Source organism: Sinohyriopsis cumingii, chromosome 5 (assembly GCF_028554795.1).
Source record: "Sinohyriopsis cumingii isolate HCF-2022 chromosome 5, ASM2855479v2, whole genome shotgun sequence".
NCBI lineage: Eukaryota > Metazoa > Mollusca > Bivalvia > Unionida > Unionidae > Sinohyriopsis > Sinohyriopsis cumingii.
In genome coordinates, this window is record NC_142965.1 from 135,221,137 (window position 1) to 135,246,442 (window position 25,306).

Consider the following 25,306-nt stretch of genomic DNA (forward strand, 5'->3'; position numbering starts at 1 on the left):
CAGTTGGAGGAAGAAATCAACAAAATCGGGTTTTTAGGGGACACAAGACCAGCGAACAATCCAGCCTTCATTATCTACACCTTGAAAATTCCTTCAGGTTATTATTTTAGTGGTGAACATTTGGTGGACACTATTGCGGACAGGTTCAACTTAGCCTTTGGCAAAGCACTGAACAGAGCCAAAAAAAAGTGTGAAGATTGAGTACCATAAAGTGGCTCATCGTCTCATGATCAAATTTCAAGATACGGACACACTGTCCCTCAGGTTCAATGGTAGTTTGTTTGAAATTTTGGGTGGACATGCAGAAATGGTCGCAAACAATTTGAGCCCCAAGATCAACAGTAATATGGATTTTTACAGAACTTTTGGAAACCCGGTAGAACTGAACCAAGGACTTAGTTTGATCTTTGTGTATTCCGATGTGGTGGAGTACAACGTGGTGGGACACACCTCTGTGCCGTTACTGCGTGTCATTCATTTCAAAGTGGATAGTACCACAAACAATGACCAGGAAGGTGCAAACACCTATCACGTACACCGTGAATTTGTACATCCTCACTATTTGCCCGTCAGTAAGTCGTATTAAGACACTGTCAACATTGCTATAAAAGGAGATCTGGGACAAAATATTCCATTCTCCAAAGGGAAAGTTACAGTGAAACTCCATTTTCGAAAACGGTTCTCTAACGAATTGTAAGTCAAGACAGCGACGAGGGACATTTTCACCCGATAAAATCCGGCCAGATGCGTGTGGAATTTCAGTTTGCAGAAAATCTACGCGCAGATAATACGGTGAACGTCCTCCTGTATGCTGAATTTGACAATACGATATAAACCAACAGTTTGAGAGAAGTCATTCTAGACTATTAGAAGTCATGGAAAACTTTTATCAATGTTTATATAGTAGGGATTCTTTGGACATGGAATGTGAAGATCCTGAGGAAGGAGAACCCCAAGACAATGACGAAGAAGTCATCATGATGAAGTCTAGATGACCAGAACAAGAATCACATTTAGTTTCCTGTTATGCTATGGTCTTGACAGAAAAAAATTAAGGAATTGATCAAGAAAGATTGCTATGGATGTCATAACGATCATCCCAGTCAAATTTCAACCGGATAAATGCCTAATGCTGAGTCAAGAAGAAAAATTGGACGAATATCTGGACGAAGCTTGGAGTCTCATCTCGGAAGAATTCGTGTTGAACGAGTGGTATAAAGGCTTGGATAAACATTCTTCTCCTCCATTGACCACTCAAGAGATCCACCGCATCAAAGCTCTCTTGGACCAGAGTAAGAAGTCGGAGCTAAACGCCTTTTACTTGTCAGACATTTTCAAGCAAAAGGTCAGGATCGAATTGATGACTTATCATTACCTGTGAAGAAGAAGAAGAAAAAAAAACCCCACACAAAACATGGATACCTGGGAACTTTATTACCTTTTGAACCACAGTTCGTACACGGCTTCTTGGAATCCAGTCGTCTGTGCTAAAGATGAACTCCCTCATCGCAAACCTCAAGACCATCAAGCTTATGTGATCAACACGGACGACAGTCATCTCCCAGGAACCCACTGGGTAGCCGTCTACTTTCCTCAAGAAGGATGTGTGGAATATTTCGATTCGTATGGATTGCCCCCTTTGGAAGACGATATCATTGACTTTATGAGAAGAAATGCTCAGACCACCCGATTCAATAATGTGAAATTACAAGGCACAGATTCCTTGGTGTGTGGACAATATTGTGTGCATTTTCTGCATCATCGTAGTCTGGGCTATTCTTTAGAATATTTAGTGACTCATTTTGATCCTCGTTCTTCTTCTAGAAACGATGTGAAAGTAGATCAATGGTTTTTTGACCATTATGCTTATCTTTTGTCTCAAGCTAGGAAACGTAGTGTCCATCAATGGCCTGATGACTTCCAATAGTGGAAATCACAATTTCATTCACAACGTTGTCAGCCCTGTCCAAAATAATGTGTGAGTTGAAAAAAATGTTTGTGATTTGATAAAATGTTTGATGTTATATTGTTGGATTATTGTTAAAAATGTTAGAATTGTTTGTTAGTGTTAAGTAATTTTGAATAAAAAATGTTGTGTTTTGAAGAAAAAAATGCCTTTGTGGTTTGTTTAACTATAGGTATCCTGATTCATGCTCTTTGACTTCTCTCTATCCCTCCCATAACACTATTTGAACGGTTCGACTCGAAAACTGTGTAGTAATGTTTTCCTTCACGTCCGCGCTTTCACCATAAAAACGGAGTAGTCTCCAGTCTGCCCATCCATTGTCGACTCATCTTCCTACGAAGATGTGCTCAAGATTAGCCAAGTTGAACGAAGCCTATGTGAATTTGCATAGGGTCATAACAAGTCTGACACCGAGACCTGAAGAGATAGACAATATTATAATGTTGAAAGTCACTGAAGACCTGAAAGAAGAGCTCTTCAAGGAGGAATTCAAGAAGGAGAAAGAAGAATGGACGGAGAAGTACAGATTTCATAAACAGCGAGATCAGCAACAGCAGCAGCAGCATGAACCTGACAGAGGCTTTGTCAACAGTTGTATCGACACCAAAGAGTTCTTCTTCTTCTCTTTCCGAAGAAGCAGACCTTATCCTGTGAGAAAGCCTGTCGTCAGAGGAGGTCGCCATCTTATAACCTAAGCGATCGCCATAGCTTCAATTTCCCCCCCCCCCCAAAAAAAAAAAAAAAATTCAGGGCCACCCCATACTCTCGAAAAGAAATAACATTCCATTGCCTATGATATGTTAGTCAGTTAGAAGAAAAATACAGAAGTGAGTCTATCAGCACATGATTTCTTTATCTTGGTTAGAAAATGTGACTCTATTTCCTTCGTTTCCGTCGCTTATCAAAATTTTTAAAATAGTAATGTTCTGTAAAAAGTGAGTGAGTGTTTCTTTTAGGTCTGTGCGTTTTTTTTTTAGTTGGTGATAATATGGATAATGTAAGTTCGGGTACAACGAAATTAAAAGAATTAGGCCCATAACTCGGTGTGGAGGGAAGAAATATACCCAACAGCAGCAGGAGCAAGAAATGTAGACCTAGCCAGTTAGCACTCCACCCACCTCGAGAACACAAATAACATCTAGTCAACAGCCGACTATACCTAACAAACAACCCGCCCCGGAAAGAGTGGTGGCAAAACAAAGGGCCAATTATGTTAGACAAACGGTATGGCAAACTCAGATGTAATTATCGGAGGCACTACGTTCTTTTCTCACTCCGATACTACAGGCAATCTCAGCTGAAAGAACAACCACAACAACAATAACAGCGACAGACACCATAGCAGCGGATTTGAAACTATCTACCTCAACTGAAGAATTAGTATCAGAACCAGAAGAGGAAATTGATGCGGTTGAGGAGGAGGAGGGGGACGCTGACCCTCTGAGAAGTACACCGAAATGGGGCTAGATCAAGCATTGTATGACGTCAACAAAGCAGGGCAGTTTATTAGAGCCATACAATACGTTGCCTACAAATCTCTAGACACCTTTAAACCAAGACCTTCTCAATGGGGATTAGGGGTCAGAGTTCTTCCCCAGTTCTACAGACAAGCTTACACTGGATATCCCCTTAGTCAACTGGTAGAAGCCGCTGCTTACATTGCCGCCCATCATGGCTACGCATTTCCTGATATCAAGAGTCATGAGACTAGGAGTGCGGAAAAGAATGTGAAAGCAAAAGAGAGACGTGTTACCTTCTAACAGAAAAAACAGCCTTTTTTAGGGCTCCAAAAGATTGCCTTTTATTAAATAGGGAACCATATTTGGCTTGGTATCCCTCTTTGACTAAACTATTCTCGAAACAAACTTGACCCATTGGAACAAAGCAACAAACTTAACTTTTTAAACCTAACAGTGACCAAACTGGTATATGTCGCTTAGACATAATAATTTAAATAAGATCGGTATGGCTATTTTTATGTACACTAAGTACTAATATTAGACAGATATGTTAGGAAGTAGGAAATTTAACAGACTCGTTCGATTTGAACTAATTGCACAGGTGGTTAACACATTATTAGTACTTTTTATTGTCCATTACCAAAAAACGGGACTTGATTTGAAATAAGTACGGGCTAGCGTTTTGGTGAGTACTTAACATCCATGGCTGTCTTGCTGAGCACCTTTTTCCTCCTTTACCACGCTCGGACATAAAAATGAGTGTGTGGTGAGACAATTCCCACTCATGTTTAAAGCCTTTCCGTCAGGTTGTTAAGGACTAGTTAGTCCTACACCTGAGTGGCTAAATTTAATAGTCTGTCAGTACATAAAAGCCTGGGGGACGAGGCTGTCTTTCCTTCCCCAGGAGTAATTAAAAATCACGCGGTGCGTGATTAAACCAGTGATACATGCTCCACTGGAGCGAAAATCACTTTAATTCAAGTAAGCAAGCAAGCAAGTTTGGGTATACTCTCTAGCACTCTTGATGACACCAACTGTCTGGGTTATTTTCTTTCTTGCAAGCCCCTATGTTCCACTTCTGTTTGTGATAATAACTTGTGATGCTTCACATTTTCTAAAGTGGAAATCTTTACAAGCCGTACGAAATACAAAACTTATATGACTTTGGCTTTTGACACTTGCACAGACTCTTCACTTTATAAGTGTCACGAGAAAATTGTATATCCAATTTTTACCATTTTCAAAAACACGCACACACTTGCAGCTTGACCAGAAATATGTACATCTTGTTTTGTGGATAAGTCACAGACAAGTCCAAGCATATATAGGTGGTTATGAACGTTAGGAATATCCCCTCATTTTTTCAGAAATATCAAAGCTTGTATGTGCATTTTCCCTTTTCCACTCTATATTAGTGCTTAGATTTGTTCCAAAAAAAAGAAAAAAGAAACGAAACAATTTTGAAGAAAAAAACAACTGAATTTTGAATTCAGGTTTTTCTCTGTTTATAATTTTTTTCAAGTTGATGGTGCATGACAGAATACATTCGCCTACCTTTCCAAAGTGAGAGGCATTTCTTCACATGTCATTGCCTTTGTTAAATTCGGTTTCATTGGTTAGTTATCGTTAATCTTTAACTTTTTTGATGCATTTCTTTTTGATAGAAGATTTAAGGCTTTCTATTGTTGTAACGGTATTTATGTTGTTTAGTCTGTTGATGAAATTATTTATATCAAAGTGCTTAAGATTTTTCATTTTTTTTATTTTATTTCAAACCCTACAAAAGGAGACCAAGTTTGTCTTCAAAGACGATTGAAACTCTAAATTACACGGGCGTGAAGGAAAACATCGTTGTGTTTATTCTAATCATGCTTGCCGTATCTCTTTGTGTTTTAGAGGTCATATTTCTTCTTAAGTAAATACACGCATCAATAGACAGACAGATTGGGTCATCATCCTTGAGGTTCACTGTACTTTCGGATCTTTACTTCATACAAACCCCAAATTTATCAATTTGAAGAAAAAAAAATGATAACATGCCCATCAATACTGTAACACGTCTGTTCTGACTCTACCGATGTGAGTGTGAGTGTTTATGTTAAAATGTTTAAGTGAGATGTAAGAAAATGGTCAGCTTGAAAACGCGAATCAATACTGTGACGCTCAGTATTTTGATGTGGTAAGAAGAAATGGTACAACACACACAAAAAGGGCTTGTAAGTTCACATTCCAGTCTGTCTGCACTGTAATGGTAACAACGCAAGAGCATAGGGATTATTATGCCACACAGTCCTAGAACAAAACAATGCATCACCCGTTGTAAGCCATTTCATTGGCTATACTTATTTTCTTACCGCGTTCACTTCGAATTGACTTGAGTAGCTATTCACACAGTGACGAGAATGGCCATGCTTTACTGGGTCTATCCTATGGGCGATTTATATAAAAAAATATTTTAAAAAATTAAACTAATGCACGAACAATGGTACCATGGGCGACCCCATGGAAATTATGTCCGTCTTATTGCAAAATACATCAACATTTAATTTAACCGTGCAGATCGCTAGAACAAACTTCTAATAATACACATTTTGAAAAGTGTTGTGTGACACGGATCGCCATTGTCGATTGGTGTCTGCTTTCTTGTTCGAAAAGAGATCGTTTCGTCTTGACTATAAAAATTTAATTTGACTAAGTTTTACGCACTACTTGAACTCATGCATTTCACGTTGTAGGTGTAAGACATCGTTCTCAGTTTTCTAGAAGTTCGTTTTTGCGTTTCTCAGATGTGATACTATTTTTTATGGACCGAACGAAATTTCTTTTGGCGTGAATCAGGACTCGTGGTTTTGTGGCATAATGGAGAGCATTGATTAAAGTTCAGTTATGTCGTCTTCGAAATCGCTGACACGGATTTGAGCTAACACTTCAGGTCTTGTGTGAGGCGATACGGTACATCATTGCCTTTTACTTTCTCAATGAAATCGTTTCATCTTGTTGCAAAATTACATTTGACTAGGTTTCATACGCAGCAGGTCCCTGTATATAGGGAGAGTGTCTTAGCGTCAGAGTATTCATTCCACTCTCAAACTATCAAGAAGATGGAAGAGTCAGCACAGATCGACCTGCTGGTCAAATATTTGCTAAAAGTCATACGAAAGCATAATTCACATGCGAAAGTGGCAACAAAACTTACTCTTTTGGTCGTTGATTTGATGAGAGTCATACGAAAGTGTGTAAGTGCTAATGAAGTTTGCTATATCTGCAAAGGTAAATGGGTATTTGTCTCCACAATACCTGCTTCGTCTAAGAAAGAGAGACAAAAGTCAAGGTACCTAATATCGTTGTCGGGAGAAAGGACACTGGGGTTCAGAGTGCCCTACGAGAAAAGAGAAGAAACAGAAACAAAACGAAACAGAGAAGAGAGATTCAGAAGAAGAAGAAATTGAAGATGATGAAGAACTTGTGCCAGTAAAGACATGGAAATGGAAAAATTGACAATGTGAGCCGATGCGTTGGCCATGATGTGAAATTTCATACTACCTTCTAAAAGAGAATAGACCAGAAAGAAAACGTAAGTGTCTCTTAGTCTTGACATTCTATAATAAGGATGGCGTGATTTGTTTTTTACTCACACTTTATGAAATTGTGCTCTTTCACCTATCTCTATCCCTGTGGAACATGTTTTAGTTAGAATTGAAATGGAAGGATGTTTTCCTTCACGCACGCTCTTTAGGCATGCAAGTCGGTAAACAATAGTCAGTCTATTCATCCATCATTTTGTGTCTTGATATTTCCTAAATCACACACTGATGCCATAAAATAACGGGTTAAATGGGTTTTGTAGTGTTGGGGGTGGGGTGGGGTGTAGGTGCTTGGCAGAGTTGGTCATTGCAGGTGAGGGCTTAGGTGCTTTCAAAAAACTTTTTCTTCTTCACTGTGTTGATGGAATATAATGGGTTATTTTCTTCATTCTATGTTGATAGTATATATAAAGGGCTATTTCTTCACTCCGTGTGGATAGTGTATAATGGTTTTCTTCTTCCCTCTGTGTGGTTATTATATTATGGCTTTTTCCTCTTCCCTCTTCCCTCTTTGAGGATAGTGTATATTGGGTTATTTATTTCTTCCCTCTGCGTAGACTGTAGATATGGGGTTTATTTTATTTACATCTCACCTCCGTGTGGATAGTAGGTATGGGATTTGTATTCTTCCTCTTCCATGTGTAGATGGTATATTTGGGGTTTGTATTATCTCCCTTCTGTGTGGATAGTATATTTGGGGTTTGTTTTTTTTCCTCTTCCTTGTGTGTGTGTGTGTGTGTGTATTCGCGTACGTTGTGTAGATCGTATATTTGTTTGTTTTTTTCTTCTTCCTCCCGAGTGTAGATCGTATATTTGGGGTTTGTCCGCGTGAGCGACGTTGTGTGGATATTATATTTGGGAATTGTATGCATTCGCGTACGTTTGTGTGGATAGTATATTTGGGGTTTGTATGCGTTCGCGTACGTTTGTATGGATAGTATATTTTGGGGTTTGTATGCGTTTGCGTACGTCTGTGTGGATAGTATATTTGGGGTTTGTATGCGTTCGCGTACGTTTGTGTGGATAGTATGTTTGGTTTTGTTTTTTTCCTCTGTGTGTGTGTGTGTGTGTGTGTGTGTGCGTATGTCTGCGCGCGTACGTTGTGTGTGTGTGTGTATTGGTCTCTGTTTGTCCCTATAAAACTCACTTTATCCCTATGAGATACACTCTACTTACCTACCTACAGTAGCGCGTATTCAGGTCAGCCACTTGCAACACTGTTGACATTTATCCCCTAGTGTTCAGTACAGTGACGTCACTGACGCTGGAAATTTTGAGACTATACATATGGACTTGGGGATTTCCACAGGTTGTAGCTATACATATGTACTAGAGTTCATAAACAGGAACGTCACTCAAGCTGAGGCTATAAAAAGATAGTGAGATTTTCCAAAGGAATAACCCACAAGTTGGAGCTATAAATAGATAGTGGAATTTCATATGAATTTCAGCTGATTATAGCTATAAATAGATACATGGGTGTTTATCCACGATCGTCACACAAGTTGATATTGTAAGTAGTTACTAATTTTATCCATTTTAGTCTAAACCATTGTAACTTAATTTTCGGGGATATGTTTATTTTCCTTTAAATTCTGGGACAATTTCGTCATTTTAGCGTTACTTTTAGTCACATCCATTTTGTCGTTGAGCATTTCCTTGATTATAGCTATTTATAGCATCATTACAATTATGCAAATTTTTGAATACCCCAGCAAGATTTCAATGCTTTATATATAAATCTCACGCTTGTACTAGTGTATGTATGTCTCTGTCTCTGTTGTGTTTGACCCTCTACCATCGTTGTCCCTAGACAGTCCCACCATGTTCAATTCCCCTTGACGCTATACAGACCCACCATGTTCAATTTCCATATGTTAAATTCCCCTTGAGGCTAGAGTTGCCCAAGACTTTTTCGCATGTTAAATTCCCTTGAGGCTATATACCCCCAGGGGTTTCCGTAATGTTAAATTTCCCATTGTCCCTAGACAGTCCCACGATCTATTCCCCATGTTCAATTTCCCCTTGTCGCTAAACAGGTCCACGATTTATTCCCATGTTCAATTTCCCTTGTCGCTCAACAGGCCCACAATCTATTCCCCCCATGTTAATTTCCCATTGTCGCTAGAGTGGCCCAGGGTTTTTCTCCATGTTAAATTTACATAGACCCTATACAGGCCCAGGGGTTTTTGTCCATGTTAAATTTACGTAGACCCTATACAGTCGAAGGAGTTTTTGTCCATGTTAATTCCCATAGACCCTATAGTGGCCCAGAGGTTTTGTCCATGTTAAATTTACATAGACCCTATAGTGTCCCAGGGGTGTTTTTAATGGTAAGTTCCATAGACCCTATAGTGTCCCACTTCACTACTCATATTTATTGCATTTTTACGTCTTAAAATATTTTTCATACCCTTGCTTGTTGCATAGAGATACATGCTCCATGAATAAAATATGTTCAGTATTGTATCTTTAAGTCTTCTTAGTCTGATTTTAAATATTTCGTCTGTGAAATTAAAACAATATAACTTTGCAGTATGTAATATTTCATTAAGCTATAGCTTAAGTTACTGTACAATTTTTACATATTCTTGCCTTAACATTCTTTTAGATCTCTCTATCGCAGATGCCGTTTTATCAGAATATAAAGATATATCCTAGATATTGGTATTGTTTCAAAGAATATTTAACTTTTTTATTATAAAATCCTTTCCTCATCAAATTGCATCGTTTCTGTTCTTCACTCTCTACAAATTTATACAAATGCTTATTTATCTCCTGTTTTAAAGATTCCAGCACGTATAGTTTGATATAAATATTTATCACATAACAAATGTATTTATATCCTTTATTTTCGTCTTCATATGAATTTGTCAGCCATATTTGCCTGCCACATGTCTGGACTGGCCAAGTGCGCCTTAATCCATGGCTTGGCAGACTTCGGGGACATAATTTGTTGCTTTCTTAGTCACGTTTGCCAGGATGTCACTGCCATTTAATCAATGACGCATGTATTAGCACCCAACCTTGGAACCCAAAGGTGTAAGAGACTGAAAATAATCCAAGCTAGAGTGAATTGAACTAACCCATTAAGTGTATGGTATAAAAGAAGTACGTTTCACTTGTAATTTGATCTAACTCAGACCCCGTGTCACATAAAGTATGTCATACAACGAACTGGCGAAAGACTGCACGTGTGCTCAGTTATATAGAAACATAATTCTATTAAGCATATGACGGAGCTTGAACACACAATGTAAGCCAGGTAGTGATTTCAAATCCAGTACACATGCCATTACGTGACAAAGGTATAGTTATTACAGATTATAAGAAGGAAGGGCGGCTTCAAAGTTTATTAACAGAGTAAATACATTTTTAATTATTGGCATTAATTTCGTCTTTCATACTCAGTACATAACTTGTTATATAATTATTAGTTTTATTCAATTATTTCTAAAGTTTATCAAATAACCTTTGTGTATAATAGCGCTTTTTATATTGATGTAAGCCATTCGTCCATAAAATAATGGTCGTCTATAATAAATTATCAAATATACTCGCACATAATGATATAATAGCAAACTAAACGTCGTATAAACGCGTTATTTTCTTTGAAAATCCATACACGTATATAGACAGGATCTTTGGAGAATTTATTTAATTTATAAACTTTTATTTATAAATGGAGTACAGTGTAATGTGATATGAGGTTCAGTGGTTAAATAATTTAATTAGCATTGTATATATCGTATTGTTTATTGTATAGTTGTTGAATGTTATATATTAGATTCCATATATTTCAATTTAATTTTTTCTTTGGCGTGTATGTCTTTTACTCTTCTTGATATGCTGCGAATAGTTGTAAGCCTCCAGCCTAAGTACATAGCTTTGCCGCAACTTTGGCTTGCAACCTTTCCTTGCGGCCTGGGTTATAAGCATCCAGCCCAAATACTATAATTAGTTCGGTGCTTTGTTTTGTACTTTGTATTGTGTACTATGTTTGTGCTACGTACATACGTGTTAGAGTACCAAAATATGTTCCCGTCTTTCCTACACTTGCTATGGGTTGTGATTTGGGGTTGTGATTTAAATAATCAAATAGATATTTGTCAGTTTTGGGATACTAAAGTGGTGAATAGTTGTTGGTGGACTTGGAGTTTTTGGCTATACGTGGCCTATGATGCCTATGATGTTTGGGATGAATGTGTGTGGCGTATATTTCCTCCCCAGGAAATACATAACAAATAAATAAATGAAGAAACTACAACAGTAAAACGAGAACAAATAAATGAATTTAGAAATAAATGATATGATAGATATATTAAATTATATATTTGTCTTTCGTAGCGTTGATGATAGGGTTTTGATTGATGACGAAGAAGGAGACGATATATAGCTAAATGACTCAGCACATGATACAGGGTCGCCACAACTAGCTTCCTATCAATCCAAGCCAAATAAAACAAGGACATCGAGGCATAATTCTAAAACGTGTTTTCGACAGATGAGTTCTAATACAATTATCCATTTATTCTGTGGTTAAAATTATGCGCTCGTTTCATATGCTGTAGTGCGATAGGATAACAACTTGTGGTGGGGGATTTTTGGGACTAAACTTTCAGTGTTCGTGTTAGGATATTTTGGGCTAACCTTTCAGTGCTCGTATTAGGATATTTTTGGGCTAACGTTTGAGACGAGCTTTTATCGCCCTATGAAACTCTGTATTGAGAACTGTTTGAAGGAATCGAATGTACGTTCATAATCAAAGTGACCTCCGTTAATCTAGAAAATGCTATCATAAAAGGGTATCCCAGGTTCGACTTATGTATAAAAACAAACCGGTTAAATTATTGTTCCGGAAGCCAGCTTGTTGTGGCTCATTATGAGATCTGTATATTAAAAAATAATACATTTATATCTCTTATAGAAATCACTCTATCCCAGATTCTTTAATATTACAAAATCTTTTATTAGGATTTTAATTATCGAAATGTACCAAAATATGACCCTCTTAGAATACTGTAATTTGCAGTTTAATTGGTTGATCGAAATGTCATAGGAACATTATTGTTGAGACATATTCTCAGATCTTGCTACTTCTCGTAAAATGACTGAACAAAAATATGTCTTTGCAAATTATAGTTCAAGTGCCGAGAGTGAGGATGGGGGGGGGGGGCGAACTCGGTCGATGGAAACAACCGATCTTACTTGGGTGCAATAAAATGAAGCAGGTTCAAACAAAACCGTATTTCTTTATTGCCAAATATTGACAATAGGGTTGAGATAACAATTCGAATAAAATATTGCAGAATGAATTGAATTGACGAATCCCCATAATACATCTATGTATTCAACCAGTTGTCAGTTCTGGACCGCTAGGCAATCTCGTCAGTGGTTACGTCTGAACAAATACGGGGAAATACGAAACTTTACCCTACGTGCTTAGCTTGTGAGATATTGAGTATGTGTGCCGTCATATTATTTGTAACCCTAGACATTTACACTACTGTTAAAAGGGATAAATTAAATTTATGATAATTTTATTATTTTTTCCAATTTGCATGACATTTTAAAAATTGAGAGAAAATTTGTGTCTTACACACACACACACACACACACACACACATTTTCTGAAGAAATAAATCAGTTTTGTAGACCATACCACTACAAATGAGTAGGGGTAGTTGTCTCGATTCTGGCAATTCGGCAATTTTCTTGCTAAGTCGAAAATGTTAACTTTCAAAACTCATTATACTAAATGTCAAACAAAAAGTAAACATTAATAACTAACTATAAAAGTATTTCAAATTGATTAATGTACAAACCAATTACGTATGTTCTATCAAATCGACTAAATAGAATGCATGGATATACAAGTTCCCTGAATCAATCTTATCACATATGCAGAACAATCACCACATACGGTATATATATGTGTGACAAAGAAGTACCTAACATTTTTGTGAAACGTTTTTCTTTCACAAGTAAATTCATTATTTCTCTAAGCTGTAAGATATCGATTCTTGTCCATATTTACAGATCCTGCCACGTTGCCTTTCTGCGGGTCATATTCATGCTTCTAACAAACCACAATCTTCGATTTACTCTATTATGCACACCCATAGTTCCATTGTATAATTTTAGATTCTTTAATTGTCAGTAAAAACAAATAGAATGATACGAACGAGGTTAGAGATAGAAGTAATATATCTAGTTTGAAGCCGCCAGTATGGGCATAACCCACTCAAATGTTAGGCACAGTAATAGCTAATGAATGAAAGAAATGAGAATTATGAAAGTATCGTTTACAATTTGAAAGAAAAGAAGAACAGGCTTGAACTACACTGATTCTTTGTAGCACATTTGGACGAGTAAATATGAGATAAATTTTGCCTTGTGATGTGCAACAACCGAAGTAGAGAGCTGGGTAAGTCGGATCAGTTTATAAAGCCAGCAGAGAAAGTGTTTCATCCAACGGCAGAGTTGGGCGTGTTCAAAGATAAATGACTACAACATCAGCAGTACAAACAACAGCAAAACAAACCAGAGAAAACCACCACAACCTTAGTTCTCAGACACGTGAGGCCGCGGGTCGCAAGAAAATGGAAACTTTTCTGATAACAATATTCAATAAAAATAAAAGTCTAAAAAATAAATTAAAATAAAAAACAGTCGAATCATGCAAAACCTAGCATCCATGGCCTTGGACCAGAAAATAAAACTATAGCTAGCAACAGAATGTGTCAATATCAAATGAACCTTCTTAACCTTTCGTTTTTGTATAAATCTCTGGTGCGAAAATATATATTGCCAAACCCCACCCAACATTTCTTGTCATTGGCAATTAATTGTTTAACAGATTTTTCTCCATTCATTTTTTCAAGCCTCATTAGGCTATAAAAATTAGGTGTTTTTTTTTTATTTGACTACATTTCCTCTTTTGTACCGTAAAAATATTCCTATTTTCAGCCCGTATCCCGGTAGAATTTATTTGTGAAAAGACTTCTCTCATTTAAACCGGCATTGGCAGTTGATGATTACAAAACAATGATTGTTACAAATGCAATGATTGCAGATAGAAGGTACAAAGATCTCGACGGGATACCATCACACCCTCCTTTTGGTTGTGTTACAGTTATGTTGGAAGTTGTTCCAGCGGTGGTTTCGGCTGTGGTCACTGTGTTGGTTAGTGCAGTCTCAGTGGAAGGTTGAGCAGATGACACAGTACTTACTGACGTTGTTTGTACCGTGGATGTTGAAGAAATGAGTGCTATTGTTGATGTCGTTGATGGTGGTTTGGCTGTGGTCGTTGTGGTAAGTTCCGCAGTGGAAGTGGAAGGCACGGTCGACGAAGCAGTAGTTGCACTAGCTGTTGTCGTTGTAGGTACCGCGGATGTTGAAGAAACGAGTTCTGTGGTCGTTGTGGTTGATGCATCTGTGGTTGTAGAGAATGTTATGTCTGCAGTCGTTGTGGATGGTGCATCCGTGGTCGTAGAGGATGGTGCGTCTGTGGTCGTTGTTGATGATGCTTCTGTTGTCGTAGTCGATAGTACGTCCGTGGTCACTGTGGATGTTGGGTCTGTGGTCGTTGTGATTGGTTGTGAAGTCGAAGTGGAAGACGTGGACAATGATTTTGAAGAAGTTATAGTCAGAAGTAGTACTGCAAGAGAAAGAAATTGTCGTGGTGCTTTAGAGTTTTTTTAATTTAAATTTCAGAATAGATTTTTTTTCTTCTAGTATACGTTTTAGCCATGACACACTTTTACAAAAGTAATTCTCAGTTTGAGAAAACAATTAAGGTAATGATGAAAATTTCGACTTAAAATTGTTATTGTTTTCGTACGCTAAAGGGCAGGTTTGTTGGTGCGATATAAATGAATCGCCTGTTTTAAATTTATAACAGGAATCGGTGGGTTTAAAAAAAAATTGTTTTATTCTTGATGGCTCCATATGAGATCCATCTATTATTTATTCCCCGTTTTATGAAAAGACCGCATATATATGTCGTGTAGGTAAACGAATTTTTTATTAATCCGACATAAAGTAACTAAATCACGCTAGTGAATAAAGATGCTTGTTACAGTACAAGACCATGCCGGTCAGGGAGATATCGCTTGTTTTACCGACTTGCGTCTACTCTGTTTGGGGTAAAGCACAACAAGCATATCTTTGGGAAATAATATACAAACGTGTACAGTTTTATTAGATTGCGAAGTTTGTTTAATTGATATCCTTTATGTTTAATGTTTAAAACCTTGCGTTATTTTGGTTAATCGTGCACTTTCACCATCTTGGTGTGATTTTATATATGGTCTGAAAATATTTGTTGCATGTTTTATAACTTTAATTATACAAGTGTTTTTCAACAGTATCTATTTGAATCAGACTCGATACAAGCAGTATCTGCTTGAATCAGACTCGATACAAGTAGTATCTGCTTGAATCAGACTCGATACAAGTAGTATCTGCTTGAATCAGACTCGATACAAGCAAAGTGTATCTATTTGAATCAGACTCGATTCAAGTAGTATATATTTGAATCAGACTCGATACAAGCGGTATCTGCTTGAATCAGACTCGATACAAGCAGTATCTACTTGAACCAGACTCGATACAAGCAGTATCTGCTTAAATCAGACTTGATACAAGCAAGTGTGACTATTTGAATCAGACTCGATACAAGCAGTATCCTTTTGAATCAGACTCGATTTAATCAATATATCTTTGAATCAGACTAAAAACAAACAATATAATTGAACCAGACACGATACAAGCAATATCTGCTTGAATCAGACTCGATACAAGCAAAGTGTGTCTATTTGAATCAGACTCGATACAAGCACTATCTTTTTGAACCAGACTCGATACAAGCAGTATCTGCTTGAATTAGACTCGATACAGGCAAAGTGTATTTATTTGAATCAGACTCGATACAAGTAGTATATATTTGAATCAGACTCAATACAAGCAACGTGTATCTATTTGAATCAGACTCGATACAATCAATATTTGCTTGAATCAGACTCGATACAAGCAGTATTTATTTGAATCAGACTCATACAAGCAGTATTTATTTGAATCAGACTCGATACAAGCAAAATATATCTATTTGAATCAGACTCGATACAAGCAAAATGTACCTATTTTAATCAGACTCGATACAAGTAGTATCCATCTTAATCAGACTCGATACAAGCAAAGTTTGTCTTTTTGAATCAGACTCGATACATGCAGTATCTGCTTGAATCAGACTCGACACAAGTAGTATCTACTTGAACCAGACTCGATACAAGTAGTATCTGCTTGAATCAGACTCGATACAAGTAGTATCTGCTTGAATCAGACTCGATACAAGCAAAGTGTATCTATTTGAATCAAACTCGATACAAGTAGTATATATTTGAATCAGACTTGATACAAGTTGTATCTGCTTGAATCAGACTCGATACAAGCGGTATCTGCTTGAATCAGACTCGATACAAGCAGTAACTACTTGAACCAGACTCGATACAAGCAGTATCTGCTTGAATCAGACTTGATACAAGCAAAGTGTGACTATCTGAATCATACTCGATACAAGCAGTATCCTTTCGAATCAGACTCGATTTAATCAATATATCTTTGAATCAGACTAAATACAAACAATATAATTGAACCAGACACGATGCAAGTAATATCTGCTTGAATCAGACTCGATACAAGCAAAGTGTGTCTATTTGAATCAGACTCGATACAAGCACTATCTTTTTGAACCAGACTCGATACAAGCGGTATCTGCTTGAATTAGACTCGATACAGGCAAATTGTATTTATTTGAATCAGACTCGATACAAGTAGTATATATTTGAATTAGACTCAATACAAGCAAAGTGTATCTATTTGAATCAGACTCGATACAATCAATATCGCTATTTATCAGACTAAATACATACAATCTATTAGAACCAGACACAATACAAGCAGTATCTGCTTGAATCAGACTCGATACAAGCAAAGTGTGACTATCTGAATCAGACTCGATACAAGCAAAGTTTGTCTTTTTGAATCAGACTCGATACAAGCACTATCTTTTTGAACCAGACTCGATGCAAGCAGTATCTGCTTGAATCAGGCTCGATACAAGCAAAGTTTGTCTTTTTGAATCAGACTCGATACAAGCACTATCGTTTTGAACCAGACTCGATGCAAGCAGTATCTACTTGAATCAGACTCGATATAAGCAGTATCTGCTTGAATCAGACTCGATACAAAGTGTATCTATTTGAATCAGACTCGATACAAGCAAAGTGTATCTATTTGAATCAGACTCGATACAAGCAGTATCTATTTGAACCAGACTCGATACAAGCAGTATTTGCTTGAATCAGACTCGATACAAGCAAAATGTACCTATTTTAATCAGACTCGATACAAGTAGTATCCATCTTAATCAGACTCGATACAAGCAAAGTTTGTCGTTTTGAATCAGACTCGATACAAGCACTATCTTTTTGAACCAGACTCGATACAAGTAGTATCTGCTTGAATCAGACTCGATACAAGCAAAGTATATCTATTTGAATCAGACTCGATACAAGCAGTATCTATTTGAATCAGACTCGATACAAGCAGTATTTGTTTGAATCAGACTCGATACAAGCGATATTTATTTTGAATTAGACTCGATACAAGCAAAATGTATCTATTTGAATCAGACTGTACAATTACTCACACATCCACCTACCGTATATACTCGCATACAAGACGAGTCCATCTGCAAATTGCACAAACCCAGATCTACCGTCGCATAATGCTATGGCAGATCTGGGTCCGTGCAGTTTGTTAGGAGTAATCAGTAGAACAAGCCACATAGACGTTGATCTGCCAGCATATTATGCTACGGCAGATCAAGATCTTTGTTGTTTGTAATTTGACTTGACTTTTTCGTGAGTATATATAATTAGGCTTTAAAATATTGACAAGATTATAAAGCGATAAATACCTTTGATTGAAACAAAATGTTAATTTAATAATCAGTGAATATCGACACTACATTTTAATTGCCCTCTATGTACAGATTATTGGGAGAGATCATTGTTTTTGCACGTAGGACATTTGAATACTTTATTTAGTTAATGAATTCTTGTTTAAATTAATATTAATTAAGTAAACAGTTATTACCGATTACAAAGAATGTTCCTCTCATATCCGATTTCATTTTGTAAGCAGAAGTCTCCATCTGGAATAACAAGAATAACTTCTTAAAAAATGTATACTAATTGCAATGTTTGTTTGACAAAATGAAACATTTTAGAAAAATTCGTTTCCTAGTTTGCCCGATGTTTATAATGGCCAGCTCATACTTGTGTAGGTAATTATGTTTTCTTTTTAAATGCTTACCATCTGCCATTATATCAATAAAAACGTCATCTACAATATAATGTCAAATGTTTTATCCTTTCTGTAGAATTATCGAAAAAGTATTTCTATCGACGCGTTTGCCTAATTTTCAGGTGGTATTCTGTAACTGTTGTTGAAGCCAAACCACACACACACACACACACACACACACACACACACACACATATATATATATATATATATATATATATATATATATATATATATATATATATATATATATATATATATATATATATATATATTGAAAATTTGCAAATATTCATACATTTGATGTTACGTTTAGAGATTATATAGCTAGTTTGAACTCTGTTACAAAACAAATGCAAATTTAAATGTCGACAAATGTGTTATCTTTCGTAACTAAAGAAACAAGTGTGTCATTATTTCTACAGATGACGATAGGTCAGCACAGCTGAATGCTGCTTGATGGGCGATAAGAAGGGTATTAAAAATATGACCAAATCTGTAATGTATCTGGTAATTATGAACAAAACGTAAAAGGCATGCTTAATGTTAATACAATGAATACAATGATAATTGAGAATTACATGTCATATTAGAGTGAACATGTTACCATACGAAGATTCGCAGTGTAAACAACTACACACAACTGCATTTTGTCTATAATTTTTATCCTAAACAATTTTTAAGAAACATAATATATCTAACGGTTTCTAGTGTTCAATCTGACCCAATTGGTTGAAGATAGGAAGAGAGAGCTCTATATTCCGTGGTAAAATATATTTTGTAACAAATTCTCTGGAAATATAGAGGAAAACATTCTTGAGTTCCTATCACCATTTTAAAGCAACGAATCTTTGGGATTTCACTTACTATTGTATGTTTCTTTATAAACTAATAATCAGTTTAAACTCATGGAATGAGAAATAGTCTACTCTGGTATAATCTAAAAATATTATTGCATGTGTTTCTTACCTCTTCGCTTTGAATTTTACTTGGGACTGAGGCCCCAGATGGACGAGTGGTCTAAAGCGCGTCCATTTACCAATCAATGCCATCTCACCTTTGCCTGCCTGGGTTCGAATCTCAGGCTTGGCCAATGTGGATATGTGAGAAAGCTTGATTGTAGCCGTGTAGTTTCCAGTAGGTAGGTGGTTCTTACCGGGGGTTTCCCTGATGTTTCCTCCACCAGTTATATTCGCCTCTGTGTATAACATATAGTGTGCTGAAAAATGGCGTTGGATCCACAACAACAACTAATTCTGACTTATGCCAGGTGAATGCTTTTGAGAATAATAAGGCGGGGGGGGGGGGGGGGCGCAACCCGTAAGGGTACCCGATAAGGAAGAAAAATGTCCAAAACTTTTCGTATTAGAAACAATAGTACGTGGCAATGGAAATACTAATGAAAGTTATTGGTATTTCTATCATTGTGGTGTATATATGAAAATGTCTTAGTCATGATCGTGACCTGATCAAGGTCAAAATTATTTCAAATGTTAACCATCATTGGATGTCTGTGGCGTCGATAGTAAGTACCGATCATTACCCGAATCACTACAACTGCTACAGCTGCTGCTGAACCGCTATTACTTCCGTCAAAAGTAAACTTATTTAAAAAAATAATGCCGAAAGCTACACAACTGACCAGTGAAGTCATTTTGAGAAGGCTTCAGCCAGAATCGTGTTTCATGGAACCTCAGACGAGGAACGCGCTTAACTTTAGTCATTGTTCTTGTAAGTTTTATTTTATTTGGTAGGGAGTGAGGTGAGGGAGACCTTAGGTAAGGTAGTGTGACGTCCTTGCTCCGACTAATGTGTAACCAAGGTTTATCTGCGGTTTGATAGAATCAAGAATGGCGGACTTCGCATACGAATTAGGTGATCATATCTATTCAGTTTCATTCGTTTTTGTGTTTTAACAAGATAACGATTTTGGTTTATTTATTATTCTCAAAAACATTCATATCTAGATCACAAAAACAACACTCCGTACAGGGTCGACAGGGGTGGGGGTGTGCACAACCCATAAGGGGGCCCAAGCCGAAGAACACTTTTAATTTCATAAAAGAAAACTTTTTGTTTGAACAAAATCTATGAGGGGTCTGGGTGTTTCTTACCCCAGGGCCCGTGATCGCTCTGTACGGCCGTGACCCCGTATGACAGCCCGGAGGAAACTGGATGTGTCATTATGGTTTCACAATATTGGGTTTCAAGGTGAGTGAATTGGAGAATGGCATTTCGTAATCGGACTTCTATCCAATATTTAATCTCAGCTAGACCAGTTGAATCCTAAAGTTTCAGATGCATAGTGTCCAAGATACGGGATGGTGAAGTCGGTGGTATACTCCAGTTTGTCCATTTAGAATGACCTTTTTGAAAGGTAATTAAACAACAATATTTTATCCTGCGTGGGACAAACCATGTTGATTTCGTTACAATGAACCTAATTTATGAATGTTAATACACATTTTCTAGTCATTTAATTAATATTCTTTTCTTAGGAAAGCATCACAGTATTGTAAGGCGAGAAAGTCTAATATATAATCGGTTATGGGTTTAAAATGTTACTATAGTTAGCTGATGCAATGCTCAGCGGTTTTAGAGTGACGATAACCAGTCAGCTTTGAGGGTAATGACATTCTTTGTTTTAGTTGATCTGCAAGAGTAACAATGCCCGAAACCATGTGATCTTTCTGACGGCATTAACCAACATGATTTCTTCTATTAAACTGCAGATTAATATTATGAAATGAGCGACATTTGTGGAAAATTTAAAGACATTACAGGTTAAATAAAGGGAGAAATGGTGGCGCTAAGCTTCTGGGAAGAGTTCAAAATTAGATGATGGAATATTTTAGCAATGACAAAAAATATTTTAAAAAAATCAACAAAAAAATCAACAAAAAATTGAAGAATATGCTTTGGAAAACAAGAGCGAGAAAGACAGACAGATATAAACAGAGGGTAGCAATAGTTCACTGAAGCACTTGAACTGAAAAACTTACAGAATTTTTTTATGAAATCAGGAAACTGCCGAAAAGACCGAAAATATTTCAAACGGGGCGACTTCTTTTGCGTAGTCAGGTTGCAAAGAAGATTACGTGGAAAAATCTCTTATACGGGATAACGAACTTATATTAAATATTAAAATAATAATAATAATAATAATAATAATAATAATAATAATAATAATAATAATTTGCTACATTTGTATTTTCTTTTAAAACCCTTCTCCCAACGGAAGCGATGTCTTCATGAACTATATTCCAAAATGAAAACAATATCACTCATTGCTATGTTTCATCTTTTGCACGACAACTCACACGTGTATTTGGAATTGCCTAGGCAGGTATCAGGCCTCTTTTTTAACCTAAAATTGGTTGTTGCTTGATTTTATTCTTAAATTCCCTGTTCTGTATTTTCTTCTTCTGGTTTGTTTCTTAAAAAAGGTATTTATTATTTTGAAACCAGGTAAACCAGACGACAGGGACTTTTAAAAAAATGAAATGCCTTATATGTAGCAGTTGTACTAGTGATTTCTTTTATACAGGATGTCTTTAAAAAAATCCAATTATATGAACGATATATAAGACACAATGATAATATTCTTTGCTGCAGGGAAAGAGAATTAAAGAAAAGAGTTGCACTTACCTTTTTCCGTATTGTCTATCTGAAAGTTTTCGAGATTTCTTGGATGTACAATGCCGGATAACGGTCTGATTGATCAAAGTACTTTAAATCTTCTGATTGATATTATAATGCTTCTTCAATCTTTTGCAGGAATTTCTGATATAAACAACCAATGGACTGGAAGGTGGAGATAAACACAATAATCTTGTGACATAATTTTTAAAACAATAGACCAGTGTTTTAATATACGTAGGTTTTTGAACTTGTTGATACTTGTTACTTTTTTTAATTTTTTTGGGCCGTCATAATTATATATTGTACCTGTTCACCATTTATCGTTCCGATGTATTTATAACTCATTACTCAAAGAATGTGTGTTATTATGCATAGTTTTTAAAATATAAAAATATATTTTCATCCACCTCACTTAAGGGGCTCAGTAATAGAGCTTTCATTAAGATAGAAATTGAATGGAACCAAAGGCTGAATTAAGGTGTTTAAATCATTATTAATACATAGAGGATATGTTTTTTTTTTTCTACGCTAATACCGGATATATTTCATGGTGTGGTACCAAAAACGTGATATTTTAAGGAGTGACGAATCTCAATTACAATTTTCTTTTAATGGAAAGTTAAAAACAGTTGTACGGGGAAACACATTTTGCGTGCATCATGGAAAAGGGTTTTTTCTTTCTTTTTTGTGAATCAAACTTCTAGGCGTAAAATGTTTTTTTAGAAATATAATCCGATGTATTTAAATCGGGGCATCGGAAAATATACCTGCTTATCACAGAACATTTAAATATTTCCCTTTATAGAAAGATTGAATCTTAAAATGTGGAGGCGTAGGATCTTGAACATTGCTTGATATTTTACAAAACGTAATATTGACATTGTGACCTCGACCGCTCCGGTGGCCTAGTGGTTAGAGCGTCCGCCTCGGATGCGGGAGGTCGTGGGTTTGATCCCCCGCCGAGTCATACCAACGACTTACAAAAATGGTACTAACAGCTGCCTCGCTTGGTGCTCAGCAGTAAGAGGTTAGTGTTAGGACTAGTCGGCTTGGTGTCAGGATAATGTGACTGAGTGGGACATCATGCTACATGTCTGCGGCATGATGCACCAGTGCTAGACATCAATATAAACTGCCACATTGCAAACATTGTAGCGATATGACTGTAAAATTGTTAAAGCTACGTTGAAAATCCAAATCACATCACACATACACACACACACACGCACATCACATTGTGAACTCAATCATGCTTTGGCAATGTAACACAATTTAGGGGAGATTCATTTACACGTGACCCAATTTATAGACATTGAAGACTCTGAAGGATACCCAAATGAATATTTTGAATCTTTTCATATGAACTTAACAAATAGAATGAATGTACATTAATAATATATTTAGCTAGTCATTAGTCGATTTAGTGATGAGGTCAGACATACTCTGTTTCATTGATATACATTTTTACAGTTATAACGATTGAGATCGGGATTTATTCGAACCAGAACATTGACAATGATTGTACTGAAAGGTTGTTGTCGTAAGGAAAGTGTGCAGATACAGTCAATAATTGCCGAGTAGAACTTCAATAACCCAAACATCGATCACTCGAATTCTCGGCAACACTGGAATGATTCGACCAGTCCAGTCGCTCAAGTATTCGACATCAGTGGAATGATTCGACCAATCCACTTACTAAGGTATTCGACATCAATGGAATCATCCTCCCAGTCGATATAATAAGCCCTCTTCTCTCACACTTCAAATGCGGATTTGTCAGACAGCTAATATTTACCCACTATGGATTTTCCCTGGAGGAAAAAATCTTGTATAGCAACTCTCATCCCCTCCTCCTCCTCCCCCGCCCTCATAGAAACTTTTTTCTGGCGGGCAAAACTACCCTGGATCCATGTTTTTCTCCTCCTTAGAGAATAACTTGTTAAAATATATAAGGGAAAAATTGCTCCATAATAGTTATTTTTGACTGCCTGGTGATAAACGGCTATATAGGGTTTAAAATATTGGGTAAGAAAGAAGGAAGGGTTAACCACGGAATAACAACAGTTTTGACAGTTTTAGTTTTCCTCTGGAGAATAATGGTTCGGTGTGTGTGTGTGTGTGTGTGTGTGTGTGTGTGTGTAAGTGTGTTAAATATTCCTTGAGTAGAAATATAATTTGTATGCATGCGGGTGAATAAATTTCAAATTAAAAGTTGGGACAACTGTTGACGGACTTGAGAGTAGAATTTCATTTCTGCTCGAGGAGGAAAAGAGTGCCATGGTGACTTTACGCTGACGTTGATATACTCTAGAGTATCATTTGCCTGCCGGTAAAGAACATTAGAAGTTAAGCGTACAAATGTCTCGGGGTGAGATTGGCTCACCGCCTGATAGGAAAAACTACTGCTCGATAGAAGAATTGATAACTCTGGATTGTTTGGCCATGTTTAAACTCGTGGAAATCTTTTTATTTGGAAGATTTTGCTGTTTGTTAGTATATGGGGAAGGCTCTAAAATCTTGGTTTTGATGTAAATTTCATCTGGTATGTTGCCAATCAAAGTAACTGTAAATGATGTCAAGTTGCACATACAGATAAGTGGTTATAATAATATATAATAATAATAATAATAATAATAATAATAATAATAATAATAATAATCATAATAATAATAATTATGAGGACTTTGTATAGCGCATAATCTTTAGAAGCTCTAAGCGCTTTACAACATTAGACAACACCTATAAGATAAAAGATACACACTGATATGATTACAAAAACAAACACCATGAAATTAGAAAACATTAAAAAAAACATGCTGAGAATATTTAAGGTAGGAAACATTATTAGGTCTTTAAGTTTGTCCTTGCAGTCGAAATAAATGAGTTTTGAGAGCTTTCTTGAATGTGATCACTGTGTCTTTGTGTCTAAGTTCAGTGGGCAATTCATTCCACGTTGCTGGGCTCTGGTATGCAAAAGAACGCTGACCATATGACTTTGTTTCATGCTTGGAAATAATGAGTATACGATAGTAGTGAATGGGGTCACCCTACGTACAATGGGAATTAGCATTAAAAATCACCCTGGGTCACTCTACGTACAATGGAAATTTAACATGGCGAAAAATCGTGGGTCACTCTACGTACAAGGGGAATTTAACATGGCAATAAATCGTGGGTCACTCTACGTACGAGGGGAATTTAACATGGGGGAATAGAGTTTGGGCTTGTCTAGGGACAAGGGGAATTGAATATGGGATTTTTTTTTTTTTAAATTTTTTTTAAAA

At 36.5% G+C, this 25,306-nt stretch overlaps 1 protein-coding gene across 1 annotated transcript; it reads right to left on the minus strand.

The window, feature by feature from the left end:
- Positions 1-12,242: 12,242 nt before the first annotated feature.
- LOC149800292 (uncharacterized) lies at positions 12,243-22,164 on the minus strand. The gene is made up of 3 exons (XM_089959896.1): positions 22,029-22,164; positions 18,171-18,228; positions 12,243-14,670 (listed from the first exon to the last, which is right to left on the minus strand). Exons 2-3 carry the CDS (start codon positions 18,226-18,228, stop codon positions 14,048-14,050), a joined length of 681 nt encoding a protein of 226 aa, XP_089816022.1. The 5' UTR covers positions 22,029-22,164; the 3' UTR covers positions 12,243-14,047.
- Positions 22,165-25,306: the final 3,142 nt, after the last annotated feature.

Coding starts and splice junctions, on each gene's coding strand:
- LOC149800292 (XM_089959896.1), bottom strand. CDS start 18,228: ATGGAGACTTCTGCTTACAAAATGAAATCGGATATGAGAGGAACATTC. Junction 14,671..18,170: donor AGGAACATTCTTTGTAATCG/GTAATAACTGTT, acceptor TTTCTCTTGCAG/TACTACTTCTGACTATAACT.